Here is a 24,542-nt window from a genome sequence, read left to right as displayed (position 1 = left end):
AGCATGTAATAATTTTTAGGCAATTAATAAATCCAGTGTTTACCTGGGAATTTTGTACTTAAAAATTCAAGAAAGTTGTGGAGGTGGAAGGAAGCATTCAGGCTTTCTTAACATGCATGTTATCATCACACAGCAAGAGTGGTCATGCATCAATTTTAAGAACATACACTGTTAGCAATTTACTCTTCTAAAGAATTGGAGGCAGCCATCAATATTATCATTACATAAACCTAGGGACTTCTTTTGATTTCTGGCTCTCAAATTCAGGGTCATTCATACCTTCATATGAGAGGCATCAGCTCTGAAATCTGAATTGGGTCTGCCTCAGTGGGAATTCAAAGGTAGTCAACCCTATCTCCAACAGACCAAGTTGCTACTTTAAAACTTACAAGTTTTTTTGTTGTTGGACTATGCACTATAGGATGTCGAGCAGCAGCATCAGCTGTCCTTCCTACATCTTCCAGGAAACGATAATCTGAAGGTAAAAAAAGAACAAGAAAAAACATAGTGCTAATCTAGTAAAACCAATGAACTTTAAAAAGCACAAGAAATATTCTTACCACTCAAAAGGTTCAAGTCAGTAAATTCATTTACAGAGATAAATGCTGTTTTATCCCTGACTCCATTACAACTCAATGCAAGCTTATGCTTCTTTACACATAATAGACTGAAACGATATAAAGAAAAACATTAACATGTCACGTTCAGCATGAGTGAGAAAAAAAAAACAAAACAATTTAAGTCAGATAATAGATACCTGCACGAGTATTTCATGCATCGTGGACATCTGTACTTAGCTTCCTCTTGACTACACGTTTCACATCTGAAAGAAGTAAAAAGTACCTCTTAATAAAGCATCGTTTTTGTGCCTGACTGGCCTGGGCCGGTGCCTGCTCAACAACCAGGCACTATGCCTTCAATCGGCATTTTTGGGAAAAGTTATCTGAACCTTGAAAGAAGAAACACAAATACTCTGGATTAGATAAGGTGGCAGACAAAATAACACAAGCTATATGGAGTATCTCCAAACACGTACAGAGGTCTTACGTATATAAAAACACTGAACAGACGCTTGAAAGAAAGAGAAAAACCCTGTGCTAACTGCAGAGTTGGGAGCCCAGCAAGGCTGTATCAGTTTATGCTTTGTGGCCTAGTTGTATCAGTGCTTTTCTCTGTTTACATCACCTGTAACGTGCATCATACCATGCTGGCTTAAAACTCTCCCAGTTTTAGGTAGATGGAAAATAAATGTCGAAGATTCACACTAAAACCTGAACACTGCATCTCATTTTTTTTAATGAAATAGAAAAACCAGGACAATATAGTCAGCAAAACTTCTGTCTGTTAGCAGTGCAACCTCCAAAGTCAGGGAACCTCTCAGGCACAACCTGTTAGTCTTTATGAATATAGCTAACAAATATTATCTCATTAAAAAAAAAATTCCTCTACTAATGTAATATTCTGCTTTTTAACGAAGCTATTACAACAGATGTTTCTCCTCTTCTTTAGGAAAAGGTTCTTGCTACATTAACTGAAACAATTCTCACTTTTTATCTATTTTAATTTTGACAAACAAGAAAAGGAAATAACCCTCCTCCCACATCAGTAAAGTTTTTAAGAACGGCACAAACCCACCACTTTTAACTACTAGAGGAAAACTGTAAACCTCAAAACATTGTTGCTCCTCTCCCCACCGTGGCTCGCTGCTGACAGCGGGGCGCGAAGGCCGAGCTCAGCAGTCCCATCTCCCGACGCGAAGGCGGCTCTCTACGCCGGCAGCACGAAGCATTGCAAGAACGGAAAAAAAGCGTTTCGCACACCGCAAAGCAGACGCTGGAAATCCTCTGAACGAGGAATCCTCTCCTCTGCGCCCAGGGCCCCGCAGTGCCCAGCAGCGAGCGGGGCTGCGAGGCCAGAGAGAAAATCGCCCCGCGCCCGCTGCGCGCAGACGCCACCGACACGCAGAGCGGCCGCTGCTCCCTCGGGCAGAACCCACCCCGTGCCCGAACAGCCCCTCACCGACACGACACCGAAACCGGCCCGGACCGAGGCGGTCTCGCCCATCGCGGGCCCGGCGGCTCCTCTCCGAACGCACAGAGGAGAAGGCAGCAGGCGCGGGGGCCGCAGGGCAGCGATGCCGCGCTCCTCCGGCACCTGCGTTCCCTGCGGCTCCCGCGTCCCTGGGCGAAGCGGGCAGGCCCGGCGCGTAGCGGGCCCCGCCGAGCCCCCGGCGGCCGCGCAGCCTCTCCCTTCGGCGGCCCCAGGAAGGCGCTCCCGAAGCCCAGCCGTCCGCGAGGGTCGGCGGCCACGGCCCTCCGCAGGACAGCTGAGGGCGGTCCCGCGCCCTGCCCTTGCCCCTCACCTTTGCAGGGACATCTTCCGCCCGCCCGACGACCGCCGAGGCCTCTCCGGGCCTTCCTGCTCCGCCATGGCTGCGCGGCGCCGCCTCCCCGCGCGGAGCCCGACGGGGCCTGGTGGGGGCGGGCCCGGCCGCGGCCTTTCCTGGGCGGCGGCGCCGCCTGGCGGCCCTCGGGTGGCGGTGGCCTCGCCCTGCCGCGCCGCGGGCCGGCGCCGCCGCAGCCGGGGCTTTCCTCGGTGGGAGAGAAGCGTTCCGCTTCCACCTGCCTGCGGCTGGAGCCGGCCCGCGCCCTGCGGCGCCGAGAGCGTCGCGTAGCCGTTAGGCTTTATCCCTCCTGCTTTGAGCTGTTCCAAAGCCCCGCTTCCCACGTGCTTTTAATGGATTTTTTTAACCATGCAAAACAACAAGAAAAGCAAAAGAGAGAAAAGGATTCTGACAGACTCTTGTAATCTTGCTTTAAAATTAAGGGTAGCAAAGTAGGCGACCACCTCAGAAACCATGAAAAATTAATTGCAGAGTACAGGTACTCAGTACTTAACGTAACATTGTGGGACAAAATTGTACAAAGTCTACCGTGAATGCTTTCTGGAGCTCCAGTAAAGATGTTTGAATACAAGAGGCTTTCCAAAACACACACGGCGCCATATATAAGCACACTGTCAAACAGATGCTTTCAGTCGAATGTTTGTGAGAACCTGCAACTCAAGCGATAAGACACCTTATTATCTGTCAACGTCCCACTGCACAAGTTCATTGTGCTGTCTGCATGGGATCTGCATTTTTGCCTCAATTACAGAAATGCACATATTTACATCTGAGGAGCCTTATAAGACTTTAAGCTATTTGGTTTTAAAATAGGTGATTTCTGAAACATGCTAATACAAACCATAAGTGTAGGTTATAAAGAGTTTCCAGAAATAGGGTAATGAGACTCATAAAAAATATACACAAGCAGAACATCTTCTAAAAGGTGATGTTTTTACAAAAAAAAAAAAAAAAAAAAATCACATCATCAGCTCCACAGTCAAATTAAGAGCAAATGTCAAGTGATGCTGTCAGAGTGTGATGATCTTGAAAACACAAAAAGTGATACATTTTCTCTAAACTTCATCATCACTCTGTAATCTTGCTTTTTTAAATCAGATTTCCTCCAAGGGAACAAAACTGATGCTTCGATATAAAATCTAAAATGGGATGTACACGTACCTTACACTGTAAAAGTAAACACTGTTACTTTTGCAGTATTCCATGGCATGAAGTGTGTGCTTTTCCCCTTGGTAAAGGAAACATTGCCACCTAACAAGTTCCTTTCTAGAGAATTTTCATCATTACTAAGAATGAACTATACAATACGAAACGTAATAGTAAAAGACAAACAGATAGCTTGGAAGCTTATTTATTATACTTTGGTAAGTATGGTTTCCTGTGGATCAAGACAGTTAAACAAGTTTGTTGGAACACTCCCCTGCTCCCCAGAATAGTCTGGTTTCACCTTGCCATGTACTACTGAGCACACTTTGGATGCATAATAGATAAGGCATATCATTATAAAGAGTGCTTTTCCTAACGGTGGAATTGTTCTTTTTACTAACAAAGATGATGATTCAACATTTTTAGGCTTAATTTAAAAATCCAAACTTGTCTAATAATGTTGCAAAAAATGGAATTTTCTAGGTTGATGAAATGCTGAATCATAATTTAACAGCAGCTATCAGAAGACATGCTGTAGTAGATTTTTTTTCACAAGTTACAAAATATATACAAAATATATCATCTTAAAGTGCCTTTGGCATTAAAAATGTTAACTGAAATACAGAAACAAAGATCTCAAACGACTGTAGGTAGCTCTTCTACAACAATTTTTACAATGCTATAAAGCTAACTGTGCTGACTATATGCATCATATACAATATGCTTTCTCTATAGCGTTTCTAAAACAGTACCAAAATATGTTAAACAAGAATCCACTAAATAATGTTTTAATTGTAGTGAAGTAGGTGACCAACGATTTAAAATAAGTTCTTTACAACAGAAACATATCATGATTAACCAGCACATACAGTCTGAAAGATAAAAAGGGACTCAAATAACTCTGATACGGCCACAAGCACCTTGTGTTATGGAGAGCACCAAGGCAACATGGACAGGAAACACAAAAGAGGTAGTGTGCCATCTGTTAGATGTATTTGTCCCAAAAGGACTATAATAAAACAATGTTTAAGAAAAGAAACGTATTGTACTGTGGCATAATTCACTTTTCATATATAAGCTATTGCACGTGAGGGAGAATTAGCCGGTATCGCTCCTTAGTACGTATGTCTCCAGCTTTCCTCGGGATGGTATTTTTGCAGTGCTGTTAAAAGAGATTTGTAAGAACACTAGAAGTCCTGAAAAATTTCATGTTCAGGTATTCAGTTCCAGAAATTATGCAAGAAAGAAACCAACATTTTTTTTTTTAAAATACTTTATGAAAGTTGTAGTATGAAAGTTGTAGTCTTTTTTTTTTTTTCTTTTTTCAATGCCATTTCTCCTTAGGAGGAAGTCTTTTTCTTCCTGAGGTTCTTTAACCAACACTGTCAACGATTCTTCAGTTTCCTAGTAATTTTGCCTGTAAGGATCATTACTTTTGCAGTCAATCTATGTAGCAATTCCATGTCGATGCAAAAAAACCCAGAAACCTTAAAGGAAGCACACTGAACCACTTTCTACGAAGTGCTGCTGTCCTGGTTGAGATGAGGAAGTGCGTTAAACTTGAACAACTGGAAGCTGATTAGTGTCCTGAGTGTGAAAAAGAGAACTGTGTCTTATGCCAGCTGCCATCTTCAATCTGCAACACACAGAAGCAGAATATTAAGATTCGTATACAATGATGAGCTTCGAAACTCAATAGGAATGTGCTTAAGGAGTGAGAGGAGAAGTGTCCAAAAACATTTTTTCTCCCAGGCAGTTCCTAAAGAAGCTGTGATGTAACAAATGCCATTTCTCCCATGCAATACCATGGGCACTCCTGGTGAAACTATAACTGGAAAAAAGCCCAACCCAGAATCCAGCTGAAACAGATGCAGACAGAGTGCAACATGGCTCAGAGCAGAGTGCCTGTCACTTTGCAAGCAATCCTGGTCTCACGTAGACTCTTAGATCTCTTGCTAAATTCATCTCTGAATCTGAACAGTAGGTCTCAGGTTATGAACTCTACAGGCACTTGAATGACTTTGTAGGCTCTTGAAGAAGAAATATGGTGGATGAGAGCTGCTTTTTGTTTGAACTTTGTATTGATATTCTAATCCTTTAAAAATCTCAGTAAAAAAACTGATACCTTATAAAAATTATAAATAACCTTATAACATTGTCTGAGGATGGGAGTGCCTTGATGTTTGCAATCACTCCATTCTTAAAAAACATCAAGTCCAGTGGACACCACTGAAAAGTGAAATCCCGGCAGGGAGGGAAATGTGTGAGATTCTGGGCCGGATCTGTATGACATAGTTTCCCACAGAAACAGCAACATCCCTCATAGAATCTCACAGAAAATGGCACTTTTCAATAGGCCATCACTATGTGCCTTAATTTTCTCAGAGATTAAAACAGTTGAAAACAAGACCTGGGAGGTGGGGACAAAGGGCTTCAATGACCATACCTTAGCTGCATGACCACAGGCTACAGCATCGCGTTAGCGTGTGATAATGAAGGTTTGAAGCATAACAGCTTCAAAGTGCTTCAATAAAACCACCTTCTGTCTTGAGATTAAAATCTCACTTGACATCCCTGTGTCGATATGGAACCCGTCTCATGTCTTTCGTTAGTTGTAAATGAAGTAGAGCTATAAAACACTGACAGTCTAAAGCGCTTGTCTCCTATATTTCACAGTGTTCTACCAAGATGTTTACCAAATAGGTCCACATCTTGGTGAGCGGAGTAATCTAATAAGCATTAAAAAATAAATAATCTCTTCCAATTTTTCCTAAATACAAACATGATTTAATATTTAATTAGCAATGGATTCCATTTGCAATCATAATTATTTTATTAAATACTCAAAAATTGACTCACAGTCAATGAATTTAAAGATATTTAGTTTTCAAAAAATAATTTCTAGCCTGTTTGAACCTGAGATTTTGTGTTAGATAACCTCAACAGAACTCTTAGTGAAGCCTGCATTTTCATTTGAGAGTACCTGTTCCTAAAGTTTCCTGGAGGATCTCTTTATTTCTGTTCTGATCTCCCTCCGGAGTCTTAGCAGAGTCTTGAAATACATGACACCTCGATTTGAACAGCAAGTATAGGTACCCTGTGTTTACTGGAATTGCTTTTTACGTTTAGGTAGATGTTGAATTAAAATATCAAAAGGTTGGCATATAGAGACATAGGCAGAACAAGGTAGAAGTAAGCTTTAGGGGATATGAATCTAAATGATTATTTATTTGCAGAAAGTTAATAAAGTTTAAACAGTAACTCTATTATGTTTTAATAATAATAATAAAGTATTTACCATGCATTCAATCCATAAGCACCTTCGGTTTCAAGTAGCGTGCTTGCTTTAAATATTTGACCATTCCATCCTTTGAAGCTAACAGATGTTTTCTGGTCACCTGCTTTATTTAATCTCCACATGGTGTGTTCAGACAATGAACGGTGATGCTAGGGTTGCTTCTGAGCTCAGTAAATGAAGGAAGTGCATCTGCACTTTTCCAATGCCGAACTCCAGCTAAATTCCAAGAGAATCGCATCGTTAGACTTACAGCTGGACTATGCTGAATGACCACAGCAGCACAAAGTGACATGCACATACATGTGTGGTGTTCAGGCATGGCAGCATGTATACACGTTTACACTCCGGGATCAATGCCAAAGAGCACTATTTGTGTTTTCAGGAAAGCTGTTAGGTTCTATTATAGTGGTTACTATAAACAGAAGCTTTTATAGGACATTTTCAAAGCTTAAATATAAACATTTGCTAATGCTTACAACCTTGTTGAAACACAGCTGGGCAAAACCCGCTATTTTTAAATAAGGAAAGTGAAACAAATGATTTTGCGATTCAAATAAAAATATTAGCAGCAGCAGTGTTTTAACTGCAGCCACATCATTCTGTTGTTTAGTCTTCTTAGACCACAGGTTCTGGCAATACCTACATCCCATTAAAAATCCGAAAATTTGTAAGCATACTTTGATTTTTATACAAGAAATATAGTTATTCAGTACTCAACAAGAATTTCTTTAAGATTAGATCATATTCACGGATCTTCAAAATGTAAGAATGTGTATGGGAACTTTATGGTATTTCTGATGCTCTTCAATGACTACAGGGCATATGCAAAACTCCACAAATATAAAATTTCGATTCCGAAGGGTTTAAGGACTTCATGTAAAGAGGAATGTGGATTAAAGACATAAAGGAAACCATTCTCAGCCTAATGACATTTAAAAGCAGTTAAGTGTTGAAAAGTAGTAATAAGGTTCTTCCCATTGCAATGGCCTCAGCATCTCTACACTAGCTGCCCTGAGTGATGAGTTACTAATGCAGCTTAGAAGCATTTCAGGCTTATTTTATGCCTTGTATAGAAAAGTATAAAGCAAACCAATATAATTCTATCAGCATAGACGGTAAGTAAATGAACAAAGTGAGAGTTACACTAACAAATATTGCCTCCAGAAATGTGACCTCTGTAACAGAATTCAAGTGTTCAAGGCCAGGTTGGACGAGGCTTTGGGCAACCTGGTGTAGCAGAGGGTTTCCCTGCTCATGGCAGGGAGGTTGGAACTAGATGATCTTTGACGTCCCTTCCAACCCTAACCATTCTGTGATTCTATGAATATATGACATATCCTTCCACAAAGATGCATATTAAACCCCCCTGAAATCCAACGCCTTTTAATGAGTTAAGTAAATAAGCATTCATTTGTTCAGAGTTCCAGCACAGATACAGTCTCTTTGGAAGCAATGCATACCTTTGTCACGGATAGTGGTGTTAAACATGTCTGACCACCTGCAGTGAAGTTGCAGAAAACTTCAATGGCATCAGAAGGACATCCAATATTTGGGTCAATCCAGTATTTTCCTATTAGTATATAATCCCAAGTGGAAAATAAAACCAAAATATAACTGTTAATAAACATTTTGCTAAAATATTCATAGTTTTTGGCAAGTATTACATATAGTATCAGCATGGCTTCAATAGGAAATTAAAGAAAAGGAAAATGAAAGTCTTTTCACTATTATAATTCTGCTAATAACAGAAACTGAGCAAGATTATCATAACCATTCAATTCTGATTACATATACAATGAATTTTGAATACTGTCATAGTTTCCAAATGTTTTGCTACAGCTAAATAGTGAGAACAAACGGTATTTCCAGTCTGCTCTTTCTGTATTAAAACTTAACTATTTTCTTTGGGCTTGGCTTTATACAGATAATATATTCAGGATGTAAAATATCAATCTAAATTCTCTTGCTTTCACAGCATCTCAAAGCTCCTTTCTTTCTCTACTATCTTTCTCCCATCAGACACTTCTACATGACATATCCTAGTGATGGTAATAAGGCGTATTTGCCATTGTGAATCCATGGGATTTGATCCAATAAAAGAAATAGGCAAATTATATCAGGATTTAGCTTCCCTTAATTTACGGTTAAATATTGGTGAGTCTGTGCTCTACAATTTATATGGGAGTATGCAATCCTCTAAGTGGAGGACTATGTCAGTGACCTCCATGGCCCTAAGGGACTGAGATTTATTTGGGAGAGTAGAGTTCTAATAAAGGTTAGGCTTATCTTTACTGGAGTCTTAAAGAATTGATCTGTCCTTATATATGCCATAGAATGGTGCTTTCTCTGTAATCTCTAACTTCATTTCCTATTTCCTCCTTAGCTTTTAATGCTAATATTTGATAACAAGGATCTTTACAGGTATTTATTATTTTATTATCCACTCAGAAACTGAATTATGTCATGGTATTGACACTACAGGTTTAAATATTTTTTATTTCTTTCAAATATTGATTCAGGATCTTCTGGAATGCAACAACCATCAGTGTATCTGACAGCGGTAGTATATTGTATACAATTTTCTCATTAGAAATCTAGAATCTGATCCACACAAAATTCATTGCAGATTAGCTATAAATACTTGGGAAACTTTTAATCACAAAATTGGATTCAGTTTCAAATTTTCTGAACACTTTTTTCTACTTATATATATAATCCGTCTCTAATATCTATGTAAAATTAGAACTCTACGTACTTTAATCTTTAAAATTACAAATTTTATCTTAAATAAAGATAGCTGCAACAGGCACACTGAAACACGACATAATAAAAAGATCTACACATTATAATTTTGATGTAGAAAGTAACATTTGGAAGCAACACATTTCAAAGCCTAGTTGTGTTCAAGCTTTAATGAAAGTGGACTCTTACCATCTGCCACTTTACGTTCACAGTAAAGCAAATCCCTGCAGATGCGTGCTGGGTTATCCCGTGTGCCAAGGGGGTTCTTGATGCTGTGCAGTAAATTGCTAAGGTAGTGCAGTGTTTTGAATATCTCTGTACTGTGATCTAGTAAAGTTACTTCAGTATTCTGGTATTTCTGTCAGGAGCCATTAGCAAATGTGTTACCACAAAGAAGTATCACAACAGGAGTATACACAGTAGAAGTCAAATGGCCATTGAATAGCCAGACAGAAGCAAAGTATTTATAAGGCATGCAATCAGCCACATAAAACAAGGTAAGAATAACATATTCCAATGAACAAATTAGTAAATTTTATTTAAATTATCAGAGAGTGAAGTTATAGGCAGGTTAAGATCATGCAAATATGTCATTATGACATGTTGACATTAAAAAAAAAAGTAGATACAGGAAAAAAAAAGAAAAAAGAAAAAAATTAGTGCATTTTTAAAGTGTACTTAGCCATTTCAGATTTTGAACAGTGAAATTTACTCTTAGACTTAGCCTAGAAATATATGCAAATGTATTTGACTTCATGTAAGGAAGCTCAATATAAGGAATTTTCTTGCAATCAATGGGACCACACACTTGCATATATGTCAGTATATTTCGGATCAAGACTTAAATGCCACTATCATTATCTGTGGCTGAACAGATAGTCTGCTATGTGTGACAGTCAATAAATTTCCATTACTGTCAACCATGACAAAAAGGTAGAAATGCTGCTGTTTTATTAATAAATTTCAATTGTATTTATAAACCCTAGCACATTTAATTATATTCTACAGTAATTACCGGCTATCCATGATTCATTTTAAATTGTCTTTGTAAAGAAGCCCTGTTCTGTCCTCAAAAAATAGAATTATAATTACAAAACCTGCATGACAATGTAAATATACTGAAATTTATTACCTCCATCTGCAGTGCAGCATTTGACTCAATCAAAGCTTGAACCAGCAGCGTTGATGTCCACTTGTTTCTGAAAAAAAGATATTTCAGATTATAAAAAGATGAAACAGGAATATTCTAAAATGCAGGTGGTAAATTCTTGGAGTGGTGTAGCAACATACATGATAGCTTCATTGTTTTGTCATTTTAGAAAACAAAACTTACTTTTAAAATAAGATCCTCCCTTCCATTTCCAAAGAATGCAAGCGTGCATACAGAAAAAGCATATTTGATTTTTATTTGCACCCCCATAACCAATTTAATGATCATAGTTCTGGAATCTGCAAAAAAGATACTGTAATAGTTGTTACAGACTTATGTTCCTCCAGCCATTTTATTTATATACTTAAGAAAATGAATCCAGGTAAATGTGAAAAGGTGTTTATTCCTTTTCAGAGAAGAACACAAAGAATATGTCAATCAGCCATCAGCAGCAGACAGATCAAAGTAGTCCTCATGATGCATGAACAAATACCAAGACTGACAAATTAGCCTCTGAAGGAGGAAGCCCATTTCTTGTGTATCTTTATTCTCTGCACTGTGTGATGTATATATCACATCCAGACAACAGGTTTATTTATTTTTATAGAATTAAGTCACCCACACAAACATGTAATTCTTGCAGTTTGTTCTCAGATTACATATATCATTAGAGCTTTAGGACACTTCAGATATTGAGTCTGTCCTAACTCGCACAATCCTTTAACAATCGAAATCTGTGTGTGTGTATATATTGGGAGAACACCTGGGCCAAAAATAGCACAAAATTTTCTGTTGCTATCTTTTAGTGTTCAAATGCAGAAAGGGAGAAAAACCTTTTAGAGTGTGATAGAGTTAACCCATGTCAAAAGTATGAGTGTGTCCATGAGCATTGCCTGTTGAGGGCTCAACAGCGTGGCAGAACAGAACTGACAGTGTAAGATAGAAGGTTCAGAAAAATGTATTACTGTAGTGATGGAAGTTGTAGAAAAAACATATTTGCATTTCATGTGCAAGTGATGGAACAAGCAATGCATTTGAAAAGGGGAGACTGTGTTGTAGGTTAGGGTTGTTACAGAACTTACTCTTGGTCCTGGTGGTCCAGGTCGTCCCTGGAAAATGGAAGAAACCAGATATTAGATGCTTCACACGTTTATATAATGCAATCACATTGGAAAAACATAGGTATGTTTTTTTATGCACTTACAGGTGGCCCTGGCTGGCCCTGAGGTCCCTGAGGACCCTAGAAGAAATAGAGATAAAACGCAACAGTTATAGATGAACATTTCTGCTTTTATATTTATGTGGTTTTTAAATCACAAAATGCCACAAAGCGTACAATGAAGATGATGTGATACCAGTTCTGGTAAAGCTGTAGATTGTTAGTTACTATTCTTAAGTACTACACTCTGTTAATGCGTGAATATTCCTGTTAGGATTGCTGAGTTGTCTGGTTATTTGTTTATTCAATTATTTTTGGTATTAAGAGAATATTAGAAGTCATACAAAGTATTAATATATAACATGCTATACAATGTGCCAGCATTATTTGCATGTTGCCAATACAAGCACTACAACAGATGAATGATCGTAAAAGCGTTGCAGGTAATGTTATGACTGATTGATATGCTTAATCCATGAATATCTGCTAGGCATTTACTAGCTCCGTTTATTAGCAGTGTCAATTTTCAGCCAGAACATGTTATGTTCATTTAACAGTGATATTGCAGTCTGCCTTCACATTCAAGAAGTTATGCCCTTGTTTCCTCATCTTAAGTGGCATCATTTTAGTGTGTAGGATGAAGCAGTGGTGAGGAGAGGAGGAGAAGGAACAGCTGCTTTTCCCTAGCTTACACTGTCTGCAATGCACATAGTCTTAAATTTAAGTTTTAGGCTTGCCATAGGGTTGGACATGGACCCTCTCAAAGACAATAATCCCATCTGAGTTACTATGAAAATTTATTAATACACAGTGATACTTGTGTCAGATTTTCTTCTTTAGTCTCTATATACTCAAAAGCCTCTAGGAGCTGCTGTAACATCAACAACAGCAAGAACAATGACATGGAAAAGAATAGATAGCAGGGCCTTAATACAAGTGACAGGGCCTTAATACAAGTGAAAGAAGGGATGAAAAGCACAGGCCAGACTTGCATTATGTATTAGTAAAACCTTTTAACATAACTGAGCTAATTTAAGCAAAGCACGCTTTAGCCAGTGCTGCTTGTACCAATTATTTGAGCACAATACGCTGTCCCAACAAAGGCCCTCTTACACCAATACGGTCATGCTAGTACTAAGTCTCTGCCAAAAGAGAAATAATCTTATCTGACATGGTCATGCTGACAAATATTGTGAAAATGATCTAGTCAAAGAGGTATTAAGTTGTAAATCACTTAATATAGTAATAAGAAGTATTCCTGCTGCGAGATTTCACAGCAATATCTGTGTGAGCGTCACGCTTCAACTGCTGAACTCAGGCTGTGCTTCAAGCTGCCACCAGCAAGGGCAGCTGGAAACAGATTGAATCTGGCCTTTCTTTAACTAACATTGATTCATGTATATTTAAAAAAAAAGGATCTCAAAGCAGATAGGCATGATTTACTTAAGTCACTGAGGCTACAAATTTATGAGTTCTTAGGAGAATACCAGCTACATTTCTTACTATCTCTAGACACATTTGTAAGGCAAAGCACATGGTATCTACTGGGGAATGCATCTGTCAGGGGTTACAATGATCTCCGCAGCTGCAGAAGTTCAGCGTGCCTGCACATCACCTTCCCTGGCCATGCCAGAGGGGCTCAGTGCTGGATTATGAAGGATGTGAAAAGCGGGAGCCATCAGGTAGTTCCTAGCACCAGGGCTATACCAACAAGCCGATGCTGAGGGACTGCAAATAGCTTTGATCATGTTTTACACATGATCTTTAGATAATAGGGGAGAATCAAAACTGAAGCGATTTCTGAGTGTTTAGAGAGATGGTCTTCTGATACTTAACTAAGGCGACCTTAATGGCATAAACTCTAGGGACTGTAAATATTGTCAGCTTTTCAACTGATACATCCTGACCCTATTTACTTATGTTTCATCCACTTACACCTATCGAAGGGACTCTAAGCCATCGTTTAGGTAAATATTAACTGATGTTTTATAAAGATGTTATCATTAATGTTGGAAAATTGAAATCAAAGAATAAGTCATTTTAGCATATATAGTAGTAAAGAAATCACTGTGGGTTCTGTGGCAAGTACCTAGCTTCTCTTTACTCTTCTGAGTTTGATTATTGCCCAGCTTGAAATTTTCTTTGAAATCCTATTACTACTAAATAGGCATAAAATATTATTGTTGTTATTCATTATTAAAAAACTGAGGAGAAATGAGTTTGCAGGATGACATTCACTATTTTCAGGTAGTCTCTCAGCTGTTTCAAATCAACTGGTTTTCAGAGAGCTACACTACTGTATGCCAGCTGAGAAGGCTGACCTCCACATTTAATTAATCAGATCAGCAACTCAGGTGCTGTTAGACGGCGGCAGGATAACTTCAATCCCATGTGGATATATTACTGGACTGTCTGATCATGCTTGGTGAAGTATGTTTAGCATAAAATGAAAGAGGAAGTGTGAAAAACAAACTTGAGAAATGAATTTGACAGTGAAAGGATGTATTTGTTTATCTTGGTTCAGGACTTGATTATGCAAATACCAAGTCAAGGCAAGGCACAAAGTCTTTAACAGTTTGTCCCTAAGTAACCACTGCTCTCTGATGAATAGATGTCCTTGTTCTGGGTGCTAAGATTTAGACATTCCAGTGGATTTTTCAGATGACTGAATGCCTCAGTTAATATTCTGTGTTCTTGGCAAGTGTCACAATTTTAAGACTCAAAAAGTCTTGGGACAAGAACAGTTCAAATTTATAGTGGTTTCTGAGATAGAACTGAATATTCTAAAAATCAAAACCTGCACTGTTCCAATAAACTTCAGGTATTTTGCAAAGGAGGAATGTGATTTGTCTTGATTCACTGATTCTTTGCCAATAAAACCCATGTGAAAAAAGGGTAAATACTGAATGCTGTTTGTTAACTATAGAGAACTACTTTTAGGGATATTAGATTTCTTAACTGCACTAAAACTTCAGAGGGCTATGTCAATTACCTTTACAAGCCCTTAAAATATAACAAAACTGCACCGAGTGTGTTGAAAATCCTGTAGAGATGTTACTAAAAAAAAAAGTTTTCTTTCTTTCTTTCTGTTGCGCAGCAAAATAAGGTTAAATTACACTTTTCAGGGATTAAGTTAATTGCTAAATGTTTTACTGGAACGTACAGGATTACCTTTACAAACCCACTTAATTTACTCTTTGATCACATTAGAATTTAAATGAGAAAAGTGTAATTCCAGTTCATAATAACAAAAGCAGAGAACAGAACAGTTAGTTTTAGTGTGCTCTAATTCTTTAATCGCTTAATTTGGTTGCTAGTACAGCAGTTCAAAGGCCAAACACCAAATCTTCTTCTAATACTGTGAGGCCCTGATTTTACGTGCAATGATACATATGCTCTAACTTTGAAAACACAAGCAATCCCAAGGACTTCCATATTTTCCATGACTCTTGAAAATTTCCAAGAAACAGAAAGTGTTTTTAAGAAAAATGATTAATGTTAAGCTTTCCCTGATCACTTTTGTCATTTAGATGTTATGTCACCGTATCTCATAATGGGTAAAGCCCAATAACATCCTGCAATATAATAACCTGGTACCCAATACAGTGTAGTAGCTGCCATTAATGACTGTAAATCTAAGATGAAAGATGATAATAGAAAATTACAGATTATGCCTTATCATATCATATTGTATTTTTTTTTCACCTTGAGGATAGTCACACTCTGGAACACATTGCCCAAAGAGATTATTCAATCTCCATCGCTGGAAGTTACCAAGACCCAGCTGAATAAAGCCCTGAGCAAAGCGATCTGATCTCAGAGCTGACTCCTTTAAACAGGAGGTTGGTCTAAAAATGCCTTGAGATCCCTTACAACCTGGATTATCCTATGATGCTATTATAATTCATTATGTGACATGCCCTGAAATAAAAAAAAAAAATTAAGAAAATAAAACCACAGTTTCATAAATGTCAGAATTCTGAAACAATATTCCAAAATGTACTCTGTGTTTTTCTAAATTTTTCAATCACAGTGATATGATTATTTTGAACTGAAAAATACTTTTGATTAAATTTTTTTTCCAGAAGCTCTGTTTCTGACAACCAATTTTTCTCCAGAAATAGCCTACAAGATCCAAACTTTGGCTCACCACTGACCTCAACAAGGAGATACGATTTTTCATTCCATATTTTTCAGGGGGCAAAATATTTCTTTTTAGTAACGAACACTGCATCCCTGACAGACTAAAACCTCTAACTAAAACTTGGACTGCTACAAAAAAATTAAGATCTTTGTGATTCCTGGAAGAATGCCAATATCCATTTTAAAGGTATAAATTCAAGCTACGAATACATGGTTGGATGAAATTATTTTCTCTCCTTTGTATCTGAAAATAGTTGGAAATAAATCCTTTTCTTGCCTCCATAATATAAACTAACGCCACTGTGTATAATTTAAAATTAAACATTCTTCTTCTGAAGACAGTCTTAGAAGATGAATTCTTGATGAATCCAAGAACTTATTTAGGAGATGACTTCTTAAACACCAGCACCAATAATGGAAATGAGTGTTTCTTCTTTACCATTTTAGATGGTTTTTATTAGTATTTTTAAAATGTCTGCATTTTTAGATCTTTACTGTCATAGCAATTCTTATCAACAAATAGTAGAAAAAAAACAGTTAAGAGCATTAGAATCAAAGAGGAAAGTTCTCCAAGACGTGTTCAGCTAGCTTAGTTCCAAGCCTTAATTCTTTCAGCAATTTTGAATATTTCTTATTTATTTTTCAAAACTTTTGTAAGACGTTTAGGTTGGAATCGTACACAGGTGGCTGCTAAAAGCAAAATACAGTAAGACAAGAAAAATTAAATGATTTTAAATGAGGTGGGGTGCAAGGCAGGGCAAGAGCAACAGGAATAAGGTCACATTGTCCAGTTACTGGAAAAGCAACTAATTATAAACCTGCCATATAAAGTAATGTCATAGGTATCAACTATCATTGTATTCATATTTGCTGTAAATCCAATAATCTAACAGCTTTTCACATAGCCATTATTAATTGGAGACTTTACTAGCTCTAACACAATTTTTTAATGAAATCAAACATTTATTAATGTACAAAAACTAATGTAGCATTCTTACTGAAAAATGAAAGATAGCAACTTCATAACCTATCAATGCTGCCTTCTGCTACTACAGCTGGCATACACGGCATGGACACCCATCCTCAGCTCTTGGCTTCTACTGAACTCTCCCTCTCTAGACAAGATCATAGAGATCATATGAACACGTGCATGCATGCTGTGCTGTGAGGCACTGGAGCATTGACAATAAGCGTGACAAGGAATTTTTCTTTTAGACCTGAGCTGTGACAGATTTGGAGTATGTGACTGCTACATGATCAGGGGCCATACTGCCCGACAGTACACATCCCCTGAGCACATCTATGTGAGTCCACTTGAACAAGAAAAGGTTAGACTTTTGACTTATGCCAGCAGCTTCCTTAGCCAGCGCTCTCCAGGAGCACAACACGACTGTCTGGCACTCAGAGCATGCAAAAGTACATTCAGAATAACACAGGAATAGTTTTTACACTGCCAAAAAAATGAAAGCACAAAAACTGTTTCATCTTACCATTTCACCCCTTGTGCCCTTTTCACCTCTTGGTCCCTGTAAGAAAGAGAAGCTGTTAATCCAGTATGCGTTCTAGGCACCTAGGATGGAAATAAGCAAATTAATATCCATGAGTTATACTGCTCACACGAAAAGTCCAGTCTCACCTGTGGAAGTAGTTACAACTCTGGGGCTTTAATTTTCCTGTACGATTAGAAAACTAAATTATTTGAAAACATCTTGTAATTCCTATATATGTAAAGCTGATGTTTTCCTCAGATTGTAAATGTGTTTTTTTTTTTTCTCAGTAATTTTAACTGTCAGTGTCCTCCCTGTCAATTAGCTATGTTCTCTGCAATTTGACTCACTGTAATACATCAGTGCTTCACCATCTTAAAAGTAGAGAACAAAACCTGGTACTCTTTGTCACTGATGAAATCCATAGGTTACATATCTGTTTTTATAATCCCATTAGTTCTCCTCTCACAGTCAGATTAGACACTGGTTTTCTGTCTCCGTCGCGTTTTTGGTTAGTTTTGCACTTAAACCGTGTTTCTGAAAACAGTAACAATCTTACAGTTCTTCTCTGGAAGAATTTTGCATCTTGATGGCAGCATTTCATAACACAGAGAAGTAATCTTCAGCTGTAATGCTTTTTTAATGATAATGGCAAACTATTACATTCAATATGAAGTCTATTAAAAGCCTTTTACAAGTGTACACAACTCTAAAGATTTCTTCCTGAGTGGGACTGAAAAGAGTTCAGCAAGACTTAAAGTACTGTCTTTTTCCTAGCAGATGGAAAGAATAGCCTAATTATAGTAGGAATATTTCCCTTCTCCTTTCTTTTTCACTTGTAAATATTTGTATTTATTACTTTTATTGTATAGTGCTGATATTTTTACTATTATTCTTTCAATGTTTAGACATTCTCATTCACTCCAAGTCTTGTTGATGAGACAGAGGAACTTGAGTGGTACAAAGACCTTCTAAAACTACCTTACATGGCTGGGTAGTCTGCAGACATGAGCCACAGGGTGCCCTTGCAGGACGCTGCTCTGGCACAGGGAGTGCAACAAGGGACGGAACCAGGGACAAGGGCAGAGCTCCCTCACTGCAGAGAAATGAGGGTGCATTGAGGGTTGTCAGAAAGGCCAAGAAAATGTTTGAGTTGTACCAGGGACCTCACAGCACCTGGAACACCCCAACAAGGGCTCGTGGGCACTCCCAGCATATCTAGAAGGGCACGCTGGACAGTTCAGCCCAATCAGCAAATAAAAAATAAACTACATTGAAAGCGAGTGTGGCTATCTGCTAGGTATGTCTCAGACCTAAGGCTAAGAAAGAATATCCAGGTGGTAACTATGTGCTGTTTACACATTGACTCACCCACTGCCCCTGTAGGCATGCCCTCTGTATACTGTACTTAGAAGGCCACTGCAATGACTTTTTTGTCATTTTTTTTCTTGTTTGCATTACAGATGCTGGAGTCACATATGTTAGCTTACCAGCATGATATAATGTTAAGATGATCCTGCTACTTGCTATTTGCAAATAGAAAAATGAGAAGGTTGCTAGTTGCAAAACAGATTATTAAAAATAAGGGTAGATGAAATAACCAAGTTATGCAAAAGAGAAAGGAAACTTACAGGCCTGCCAGTTGGGCCTGTTACGCCTTCTTGACCAACAGGGCCAATATATCCCTGTAAACAAGCAAAGAATTTATTAGTCTACCATGTTTTAAAATGAAGAAAATCCTCATAACATGTCCTGGTTTAAAGCACAGTGCACAACCCTGGTGAATATCCAAAAGATCATGGTGGTATTGTCTTTCTGAATATGGACCGTATATTGCTACAAAATCAGCAAGGTAAAATTATTTAATAATTAGTAATAGTTATGGTTCGAAAGCCCACATACATTCTTTTATGTGAAAGCTGATGCACTAAAAATAGTGGAAACTTAAGTACTGTGGTTACCAAAGACCACATATTTATTGAGCTACAATCAACTATATCTTGAGCTCTATTACTGCCCACAAGTACTCTTGCAAGGCTGTCAGTAAGTGCTGCTAAAATGTTACTTTCCTGTTCCATTTCACTTAGAACAAACCGCTCACTTTCACTGTTTGTCTTGTATATGAGTGTTTAGAAAAAGAAAGCAGCTATTAGAATAGGCCCCTAAAGCTGCTGCTCTGCATCTGGTTAACTGAACTAATTCAGTTTTGTGATGGCAATGGCAGCAGTAAGAGGAGAACGTTTTGTAGTAAGGCTTTCCATGGTGCAATCTTTCCCCCTTTTTCCTTTTTCACTTGATGCTGTGGATGCAAACTCCCCAATATTAAAAAATGTTAAAGATGCTTCCACATTTTTGGTGAGTAGCAAAGTAGAATATCATGAAGAAGGTGTCATGAAGAATGAGCTAATTCAGCTAAGTAACCTTATAGATTAAAGGAAATATTTATTAAAAGAAGACTACCTATTAAGCAATAATGCCTGAGCACCACTGCGTCTTACTGTAGGCAGTTTGACCCTTTTTTCTCTTGCTGTAGGATAGAGCTATACAATCAGCATTATTGTGAGTAAGAAGAAAGAGAATGTTCAACCCTAATAGACAAAGGTAAGACAGTGATAAGGATAGTTGTGCAGATAAAATTATCCTAGGAGAGTCAAACTTTGTCAGAAGAGCTTGACTTTTTCCCTTCAAGATCAGAGTTCAGCTCTGCTTGTGTATCCATACTCATGTTGCAACCAGAGCAGTGTTGCAGTACAGGCAAAGGGCTTCTAGTGAAGCCAAAGTGTCAGAGAGAAATGTTTGTTTAGAGGGTTCTGGACTTGTTAGTAAGAAAACAGATGATTCTCTAAATTAAAAACGTGCCACTTGCAAGCCATCCTGACAATCTCTTTTATGGAGTGAAACACTTACAACTTGGCCTGTTGGACCTTTCGGGCCCAGAATTCCAGCTAAGCCAATGTCTCCTGCAGGACCCTGAAAACGCGAAGGAACAGTTTAAGCGAACATGGACATTAGCTATCCACTTCTTTCAATCTCTTGTAATCAGTGGAAGTAAGGTAAGATAATTTCTAAAAGCAGTAACAATTAAAACACCAAGCACACTGACTCAGAACGTTCATCTTTGGGCATGGAGTACACAGTTCTACCTACAATGTTCCAACAGCTCAGATAGAATTTGAACAAATTATTGTCAAAGCTGATTAATTCTATGCTTTCCTAATGTTCTCACTCTGTAAATGGCTTAAGATCTAACAGAAAAGAATGAGCACATACTTTTGGACCTGGGAATCCTTGAAACCCCATTAAACCTTGATCTCCATCTTCTCCCTGTAATAGAAGCAGTTATCCTTACTATTATTTCATTATGGTAACTCTTGGACTACTTGTTCTGCATCAACCGCTGTGATTACGTACAGTTTGTCCTTTCAGTCCAGTGTCTCCTGCTGGTCCTTGGTCACCTTGTGATCCTGAAAAGCCTCTTTTGCCTCGCTTTCCTGGATGACCCAGAAGCCCTTTTTCACCCTGTGAATAGGAAGATAATGCATCCTTTATTACAATTATGACAGTTGTAAATGTAAAGACTGGTTTCCTGACAGAGGTGTGGAACACGCTTTCTCTCTAAGAAATAGACCTACTCCATTCATTTTATTTTCATCAGGAATACTTCCAATAATTATACTTTCACTAAAATGTAAATGCAACTTGACTGCTTTGACTTGGAAACATCCGAAACCCACACATGTTGGATCATTTCCAGTATAGTATCTCCCACTGCAAGCACTAAAATCACAAAATAAAATACCGAACAGGGAGGTTAGAAGCAAATTTAAAAAGTAATCCTCTGAGCAAGGAATAGTATAGTTATGGAACTCCTTGCTGTTAGACTAAAAGTTTACATTGATTCAAACAGAAACTAGACAAATTCATGTAAGAGAAATCCTCTGAGGACTGTCAAATATGTGGAAACCATGTCTAGCTCAGAAGGTTACCAAGCTGCAATTAAGGCTGGGAATATACACCTTTCATGCTTGCTTTGCACATATGCTCTTTCCTAGGTGTTACCTTTCTGCTGTAAGACAGACATACTTTTGGCCTGCCTCAGTATGTCCACTCTTAACGCTTATTTTGCACTACATGGTAACAGTTTTTCTTCACCTCATCTATTCCCTGTCTTTTTGAGGTTGCAAGAATTTCTGAGCAGGAACTACCTCCTACAGCTCATTGTCTAGACAAAGGAATAAAATCCAGACTGGGAGCACTGGCAATAAACTCTACCAATATTGAACACAGTTTTTACTAAAATATTATCATGACAAGATAAAAAGACAGTATTTCCCTCCCCCAGTTTTCAAGTAAGTTAAGGTTTTAAAAACTGCCTACCTATAAAATCTCACAGAGCACTACAAATCATGATTTTAGATTAAAAATTCTATTCTAAATGGAAAAAAACATCTGACATGTTTCCATTCTTTGCTTCTTTTACCTCTGAAATGAGTCTAATTAAGATGAGGATATACTGATGTTGGGTACCTGGAACTGCCTGAAAAATGGAGCACACTCAGATTTATTTCTTTCTGACCGGGCTGAACAAGAAAAATTTAAGTCCTATGATAAATGAACATCCCAGACACGCTCATTAGCCCCCAGACTTGGGACTTAGGCTTGAAATTGCAATACTTCTCTGCTAATAGATTGCTTAGATGTTCAAATCATCCAAACTCTTCTAGTAGTTACAGAAGCTTAGAAAGAAAAGTCAGTCATTTGGCTCTAAAGCTTTGGGTGAATAAATACAAAGTGTTTTGAATAGCTTCTGGAGCTGGGAATAGTATCCAGACAAATGGGAACTCTGTTTTCAAATTACAGTTTACAGAAACTGCCAGCACAACCTGCAGTCTTACCCTTCAAATAAGTTTTGATGTCAATTACTCATATGACTAACAGTAGCATGGTGGTTCCACAATCACTGGATGCACTATGAAGACTAAGCAGTATCAGTAATATTGTACTTAAACAACAAGATCCCACCTTTAGTCCAGGTGCTCCTATGGGCCCTGGCATGCCTGGTAATCCCTTGGGACCTCGAGCTCCAGGATAACCTGCCAGACCTGGTAAGCCTGAATTTCCTTTATTACCCTTAACAAATTGAAAATAGTTGATTACAAGCAGAACAGCCAAACATGTTTTTTCATTGTATGCTAAAACAGGCATATAACATAAAAACAGTCAAAGCCACTTAATGCTTTATATATATAAGGAAACATATTGATAATACATCAAAATATATGGAAAGACAATGATCACCAGCATCATCTGGATTTCTGCTAATACTCCAAAAGCAAAGCCTCATCATACTTAGCAATAAAGCTACATGTGCTTTAACTATGGGGTGGATTAAGGTTTCTGAGGAGTCAAGTTATTTTAGTTTAACAAGTTGCTGACTGTCAGCAAACAAATGCTAACCATGGCAGAGCCCATTGCAGTTATTCAGTTCAGTATTTGTCTTAAACCTTGTTTTGTCCTACCTTAAATATATCCTGATGTCATTTGCGTGGGATCACCTACCTAGACCTTGAAAGACTTCTGAAAACATTCAAGAGAATCAGTTGCCAACTTGGGCTTATGTAAGGCATCTTCCCTATAAGCACTCTCCTAAATAGGAATAGTTGCCTGGTTGGATCACCAGCTTAGGCACTAATGATCGAGAACTAGTGAGGAATCTTCTGTCCACAGTAATTGTGCATTCAAGTATATATGGAAGCACTCATATAGGCATACCAGTGACTGTTTTTACCTTCCACAGGGAATCATACTCAATAGTTTATATGAGCCCTAACATATTTGCCAGACATGAAAATTTGTATGTTCAGATTAACAGCCTTTAATGCTGATGCCTATTTAATTCTTTTCTAACTCTATTTTGAAACATGCAGGAAGGGAGAACTAATCTCTGTTAATTATAGAACATGACTCCATGAGATAGTTCTTGGATAAGTGTTGTATGATGTCTGAGGATTCTGAGCTTATAATAACGAGCTCCTTCTGATAAAAACAAGGTGCTGAATTCATTCATTACAGATAGGCTGAAAATATGACCGAGATTCAAACCATTCATTTTTTCAAGAAGGAAGTCCACATCAAGAAATAAAATGAGACTACCTTCCCACAGAAACATTCAAACCTCAACATGCTTATTTCTAAATACCAGACATTCTGATAATACTGGTATGATTGTGTGCACTCTGTAAGGATTCATATACAATAACTTTACCACACCAAGAAAGATCAGAATATTTGTTATGAAAACATGTGAGAACATCAGACTATAACAAAAGCAACTATTTTTAATGAAAAGACATGTTACTAGGTACATGGAGTTAAGCCAATTTTGACATGTTAAAAAATACAAAATGGAAATTTGCTACCATCCAAATGAATGTCTCTGTGATGTCATTTACTAGCAACATATGCGTACATATATATATATATATATATATCATCTTTCATATGACATTCTGTTAAGCATTCATAGAAATAAAAAGGTTGTATGAAACAGGATTTTTATACTAAATGTGATTTTCAGGGCTTCTGAATATGTTATTGTGACTTAGAGCCTGATAGGCTGATAACTTACATAGCAAAAGTTCAGTTCTCTTTATTCATTGCAGCAAAAATGAGTTTAAAGCCTCTTTTTATTACAAATTGTAATGCTACTAAATATTGTTAATATGGAGTAATGGAGTTTGTTTTAATATGAAAGATAACATTTTGAGTGGAAAGGCAAAAATGCAAGAATTCTTTGGGGTGATACTCCTAAATCCAACTCCAAAGAATTTTAAGTACTTGAAAGAGGTTCAGTGGACATTATCTAAAACTGAAGAGGCTCGCACAGGGTACATCTGCCCCCTACAGGTAACTTGTTTAATTTTCAATTTGTTCAACCAGAGCACCTCGATTAATTCCTAACACCAAATCTAAGTTGGCATCCTTTTATAACAATTACTGGTCCGTCTAACTAG

The 24,542-nt window shown here is 37.9% G+C and overlaps 2 protein-coding genes across 5 annotated transcripts in view; both read right to left on the bottom strand.

Moving 5' to 3' along the window:
- Positions 1-2,431, bottom strand: part of ZNHIT6 (zinc finger HIT-type containing 6) — a 35,027-nt gene extending 32,596 nt beyond the window's left edge. For 3 of the 4 annotated variants that reach the window (XM_086617314.1, XM_086617317.1, XM_086617318.1), the window contains exons 1-4: positions 2,363-2,431; positions 758-823; positions 561-667; positions 390-475 (exon numbers count right to left, since the gene is read on the bottom strand). In XM_086617314.1, coding sequence (XP_086473440.1) covers positions 390-475; positions 561-667; positions 758-823; positions 2,363-2,430 — 327 coding nt within the window. In that variant the 5' untranslated portion in view covers position 2,431. The remainder of the gene's footprint in view (positions 1-389; positions 476-560; positions 668-757; positions 824-2,362) is intronic. The other variant, XM_086617316.1, reaches the window with a different exon arrangement.
- Positions 2,432-6,957: 4,526 nt separating this feature from the next.
- COL24A1 (collagen type XXIV alpha 1 chain) overlaps positions 6,958-24,542 on the bottom strand; it is a 149,148-nt gene continuing 131,563 nt past the window's right edge. The window contains 14 exon segments of the mRNA XM_086617742.1: positions 6,958-7,001; positions 7,004-7,064; positions 8,309-8,418; positions 9,780-9,948; positions 10,723-10,764; positions 10,766-10,789; positions 11,823-11,849; positions 11,945-11,980; positions 17,533-17,568; positions 19,161-19,214; positions 20,437-20,499; positions 20,800-20,853; positions 20,941-21,048; positions 22,552-22,659. Coding sequence (XP_086473868.1) covers positions 6,958-7,001; positions 7,004-7,064; positions 8,309-8,418; positions 9,780-9,948; positions 10,723-10,764; positions 10,766-10,789; positions 11,823-11,849; positions 11,945-11,980; positions 17,533-17,568; positions 19,161-19,214; positions 20,437-20,499; positions 20,800-20,853; positions 20,941-21,048; positions 22,552-22,659 — 936 coding nt within the window.

Source organism: Tauraco erythrolophus, chromosome 10, assembly GCF_009769465.1.
Source record: "Tauraco erythrolophus isolate bTauEry1 chromosome 10, bTauEry1.pri, whole genome shotgun sequence".
Classification (NCBI taxonomy): domain Eukaryota; kingdom Metazoa; phylum Chordata; class Aves; order Musophagiformes; family Musophagidae; genus Tauraco; species Tauraco erythrolophus.
The sequence above is the reverse complement of the archived record's forward strand: the minus strand, read 5'-3'. Positions and strand labels throughout refer to the sequence as shown.